This window comes from Macaca fascicularis, chromosome 15, assembly GCF_037993035.2.
Source record: "Macaca fascicularis isolate 582-1 chromosome 15, T2T-MFA8v1.1".
NCBI lineage: Eukaryota > Metazoa > Chordata > Mammalia > Primates > Cercopithecidae > Macaca > Macaca fascicularis.
Genome location: NC_088389.1, coordinates 93261801 through 93267800, shown reverse-complemented (window position 1 = coordinate 93267800; position 6000 = coordinate 93261801). Strand labels below are relative to the sequence as shown.

Genomic DNA, 6000 nt, shown 5'->3' with positions numbered 1-6000 from the left:
TCACGTGCAAAGACACACATAGGCTCAAAATAAAGGGATGTAGGAATATTTACCAAGAAAATGGAAAGCAAAAATAAAAACAGTTGCAATCCTAGTTTCTGATAAAACAGACTTTAAACAAAGATCAAAAGGGATAAAGAAAGGCATTACATAATGGTAAAGGGATCAATGCAACAAGAAGAGCTAACTATCCTAAATATATATGTACCCAAAACAGGAGCACCCAGATTTATAAAGTTCTTAGAGACCTACAAAGAGACTTAGATTCCCACACAATAATGGTGGGAGACTTTAACACCCCCTGTCAACATTAGATCAACATGATTGTATATTTAGAAAACCCTATAGTCTCAGACCAAAATCTCCTTAAGCTGATAAGCAACTTCAGCAAAGCCTCAGGATACAAAATCAATGTGCAAAAATCACAAGCATTCCTATACACCAATGACAGCCAAATTATGAGTGAACTCCCATTCACAACTGCCACTAAGACAATAAAATACCTAGGAATACAACTTGCAAGGGATGTGAAGGACCTCTTCAAGAACTACAAACCACTGCTCAAGGAAATGAGGGGATACACACAAATGGAAAAACATTCCATGCTCATGGATAGGAAGAATCAGTTTGGTGAAAATGACCATACTGCCCAAAGTAATTTATAGATTCAATGCTATCTCCATCAAGCTACCATTGACTTTCTTCACAGAATTGGAAATAACTACTTTAAATTTCATATGGAACCAAAAAAGAGCCCACATAGCCGAGACAATCCTAAGAAAAAGAACAAAGCCAGAGGCATCACACTACCTGACTTCAAACTATACTACAAGGTCACAGTAACAAAAACAGCATGGTACTGGTACCAAAACAGAGATATAGACCAATGGAACAGAACAGAGGCCTCAGAAATAATACCACACATCTGCAACCATCTGATCTTTGACAAACCTGACAAAAACAAGCAATGAGGAAGGGATTCCCTATTTAATAAATAGTGTTGGAAAAACTGGCTAGCCATATGCATAAAGCTGAAACTGGATCCCTTCTTTACACCTTATACAAAAACCGAGATGGATTAAAGTCTTACCATAAAAACCCTGAAAGAAAACCTAGGCAATACCATTCAGGACATAGGCAGAGGCAAAGACTTCATGACTAAAATACCAAAAGCAATGGCAACAGAAGCCAAAATAGTCAAATGGGATCTAATTAAAGAGCTTCTGCACAGCAAAAGAAACTAACATCAGAGTGAACAGGCAACCTACAGAATGGTCGAGAAAATTTTTGCAATCTATCCATCTGACAAACGGCTAGTATCCAAAATTTACAAAGAATTTAAACTTACAAGAAAAAAAACCCCATCAAAAAGTGGGCAAAGGATATGAACAGACACTTCTCAAAAGAAGACATTTATGCAGCCAACAAACATATGAAAAAAAAGCTCATCATCACTGGTCAGAGAAATGCAAATCAAAACCACAATGAGATACCATCTCACACCAGTTAGAATGGCAATCATTAAAAAGAAACAACAGATGCTAGAGAGGATGTGGAGAAATAGGAATGCTTTTATACTGTTGGTGGGAGTGTAAATTAGTTCAACCATTGTGGAAGACAGTGTGGGGATTCCTCAAGGATCTAGAACTAGAAATACCATTTGACCCAGCAATCCCATTACTGGGTATATACTTAAGGGATTATAAATCATTCTACTATAAAGACACATGCACACGTATGTTTACTGCAGCACTGTTCACAATAGCAAAGACTCAGAACCAACCCAAATGCCCATCAACGATTGACTGGATAAAGAAAATGTGGCACATATACACCATGGAATACTATGCAGCCCTAAAAATGGATGAGTTCATGTCCTTTGCAGGGACATGGATGAAGCTGGAAACCATCATTCTCAGCAAACTAACACAAGAACAGAAAACCAAACACTGCATGTTCTCACTCATAAGTGGGAGTTGAACAATGAGAACACCTGGACACAGGGAGGGGAACATCACACACCAGGGCCTGTCAGAGGGTGGGGGGCTAGGGGAGGGATAGCATTATGAGAAATACCTAATGTAGATGATGGGTTGATGGGTGCAGGAAACTGCCATGGCACATGTATACATATGTAACAAACCTGCACATTCTGCATATGTACCCCAGAACTTAAAGTATAATTTTTAAAAATTTAAAAGTCATAACTGCATCTTGGCTAAAAACAAAGAGCCATAACTGCTCTTGGCTTTACTGGCCCTAAAAGAAGGAGTGTTAGAAGTTGCTCAGCTGCTTCACCTTGTATTGAACTTTTCTGAGAGAATTCACTCAAAGCTTAAATAATTTGCAGACAGATCTTTGAACTCAAAGTTCATGCTCTATTTTGGTGAGTGGTGGTACCCTTTCCTCCTGTGGAGTTTAGAATAAACAATGGGTCACTGACTGAAAGGCAATTTCTTCCCGCCCTCCTACCCTTACTCCCAAATAAAAGAATGCCCTTCATCCTTTGCTATTTTTTTGCTAATGGGGATGATTTTAAACTCCTACATATGCTGAAGCTCAACATTTACCTAATAATTTCTGTGAAATTCAGAAGTACCATTTCATTCTAAAATAAAGGATTCTAACTGAAGTAAACATTTCCATGTTGAGTTCTTTGCTCACATGAGCCATCTAGGTCTTCCAACAGCAATTAAAAGCTCTGTGGACATGGAATAACCCCTGAAAATATGGGGATACAGAAGAACACAGCATCTGTTTTTCTGTTAAAAAGATATCAACCAGTATATTAAAAAGTTTATTTCAGTAACATTATAAGGCAACAATCCTCAGTAAGTCAACCAGTGACAAGAAATTGACAAAACGCTCCTTCTACAGCTTCCTGAGACAGCAGGCTGGCTTGTGGCCCCTTTGGTGGTAACATCTTAAGGAATCCTATCATGTTTGTTTATTTATGCTAAACTGTAAAAACAAACACTTCATGCGACAATCATTCTTAGGTCAAACACAAGAACGAACTACTTTGAAATCGTAATTCTTCACACTTTTTCCCTGAATATGCTGTACTGTACTACTAACATTAAATTCTGTAGAAAATAATGCATTGTTAGTGACTTTGTTAGACCCTTTTAGAAATTATTTAAATGATCACTCTTATAAAAAAATTTTAATCTCAGAATCTACTGTGACAGACAAATGGTATACTTAACAGTTGAGTCATAAATACTGTGTATAATTGCTTGACCATCTCTGGCATTTAAATGACCTCCCAGAATATTACACAAGCCCTGAGACTAGTGAGCATCTTATTACTGACCTTGTACAACACCAAAGTTTCATAATGCTAAAGAAAACCAAAACAAAAGACAATGGTTTACACAGGAAAATAACCCAAAGGCAATACGAAAACAGTCATAATTTATTACTGATAAAGAGTAAAGGCATCCTTCCCAAAGCGGGGGGAAATCACAGGGAACACTAATTATATCAGATAAACCACGGGGATGGAAAATAGGCCCATATTTTAAAATTCATTGAGAAATCATTACTTTCTCTCCACAACTGTGATTCTATACAAGATACAAACCCTGCAAACCTTTTGTGCTACCTGACGGATAAAAGTAGCAGGAGCCAGACTCCTGAAGCACTTGTGATTTCTACAAAGTCAAGGAAAAGCAATGACTCCAGTGTGCAGTGCTGATGCATGTGACAGCCTAACGTGTTATTATTCAGCTCTGGCTGCAGCCCTATCTACGTGGGCCCAGTTAGTTTAGGGAATCACAAGATTAGGCAGACAATGAGGAGCATGATTTTAAAAAGCACATCATACACATTAAACAAGCAGCTTCAAGGACGTTTTCTCCTGCGATGCACACTTACTGTGCTCTTTCTATTCAGATAGATCCACAGACCACCTTTCAAGACCATTCCTCTCTCATTTCCTCCATCACCCAAGATAAATCTAGCTACCCTTTTTTGTTTTGTTAACTGTGCCTTTTCTTTCAGCTTTTTGTCCTTGTTAAAATTTGTCCAATGTTTCACATTTCCTAATGATAAAAAGAAAGCTTGCATAGTTTACCATTGATCTCACCAATCCCCTCACTGCTGGAACCAAAAAGCCATGAGTGGTACTGCTGTGATACACCTTACAAGCTACATAGCCATCTTCAAAATGAAAACCACCTTTAAGTCCTCATGCTGCCACTATGCAGGATCTGAACCACCTACAGGTACAGTGGTCTCATTCCAGTATAAGCCACAACCTCAAGTCTCAGGAAAGCCAGCCTGCTGGATAGTAAATTACTGAGAAAAACTAACCTATTCAACTGGCTGGAAAACAAAAAGGCCCAGTGCATCAATAAGATTATACCATAAAGGATTAACCTTGTTTAACACAAGACTCCTAGGAAACAAAGAAAAAAGGATAAATATTTATAAAATGCCCACTACTCCCAGCCTTCCTTCTACCCCAGAATAGCCCAGGTGGCAGCTCAGTGCTCTGAGGAAGGAAGTTAAGGTCATGTACTGGCACAAACAATATTCTGAACCAAAAGAACCTATGAAAACCAGAGGGATATGTGGCCAAAATACTACCCTTTTCAACTTGGTAAGATGGAGAGGGGTAAACAGACATGTTTCAGAGGAAAACAGGCATAGAAAACCACCTCAGAAAAGCAGCACAGCAGTGGATCTGGGTGTCCATTTGTCAGGACAGTGAGTCACCAGCTCAGCACAGGGTCCAGGCCTCAGCACAGAGACACAAAGCACATCTGAGAGGCTGCCTGAAGAAACAGCTCGACAAAGAAAAAGGCTACAGCCTCAAGAGCGCAATGCTTCTCTTTTCTCCCAGCCCTATGGCAATCACTTCCCAGTGACCTACACAGAGTTATAGTCTCAAGGGGAATCACTACCCCAGTGAATGATATTTTACCCACCATCCACGAATACAACAAATGGTTTTGGGGCTTACATTGGAAACAACTTTTGTCTCATTAACAATGGTCTAACAGTGTACATCTTTCTTGATCCTAACGGGGCACCTACTGAAGTGGTTTGTTGGCTTTTGTCCTTAAGGTCATATGAAATGACGTGTGTGTAGTGGCAGTACCCACATGTGCTTAAGTGCCAGAAGACTGGCATTTTCAAGTGTCAACAGGCCATGCATCATTGTGCCACAGCTAAACCCTTATAGTGCTTGGCCCTGAAAAGTGTTAACCCAGAAAGTTCTTTGAACATATGCTCATTAAAATTCATTGACTTACGTTACAAACATCCACGTAACATAGGGAGAAACCATGTCACATGGAGTATCCACTGGGCACGTACTTAGAGCTCATCCACAAAACTAAAACACAAAGAGATCGTAGGTGCACACCCAGGCAGAGGGAAATGTCCAATCTGGGAACCTTTCCTTCAGAGCATCCAGTTGAGGGGATCTCTTGTCTTCCCCAGATAGATAGTGAGCAGCAATGGCCACAGTGACCATTCCTTCAGGATGTTCTTCTGAGACCTGCCAGAGAAAATCAATTAGTTCTCCAGTTCTCGGAAGCCAGATACTGAACCCAAGGTTCTTGCTAAATACCATCTGGGAACCTAATCAATGAAACAAACAATGCTGGGAAATTTGCACCTGCACTTCTATCCAGAACTGCCATGCAGAGGCCTGGAGTCCATGGGAATAAAAGACAAAGTAGTCTCCTCCTTTACTTGTGACCGGGGTGCCATTACCAAGAGACCACTGAGAAAGTGTTGACCCTTTGTGGGCTCGAACATAAAAGGACATATGGCTTGGTCCTGTAAGGTAAAAGGAAGAAATAACAGTTAATCTTTGTAAAAGGATCAAAAAAATAACCCACAATCCAAACCAGACTTCATAAAGGTTCATGCCTGTGTGACTTTAAATATACTCGCTATAAACCTAATGGGCAGTTTGGACACTTAGTGTGAATCAACAAGGTTAAATAATGAGGTACAGGAGAAAAGGCACAGGCTCTAAATGAG

General features: G+C 39.7%; 1 protein-coding gene across 2 annotated transcripts in view; it reads right to left on the bottom strand.

Annotated features, from left to right (window-relative positions):
• Positions 1 to 2757: 2757 nt before the first annotated feature.
• The window catches only part of ERMP1 (endoplasmic reticulum metallopeptidase 1), a 57431-nt gene continuing 54188 nt past the window's right edge, over positions 2758 to 6000 (bottom strand). For both annotated transcript variants that reach the window (XM_005581778.5, XM_065531025.2), the window contains 2 exons: positions 5630 to 5793; positions 2758 to 5509 (listed from right to left, as the gene is read on the bottom strand). In XM_005581778.5, the coding sequence (XP_005581835.3) occupies positions 5345 to 5509; positions 5630 to 5793 (329 nt within the window). In that variant the 3' untranslated portion in view covers positions 2758 to 5344. The remainder of the gene's footprint in view (positions 5510 to 5629; positions 5794 to 6000) is intronic.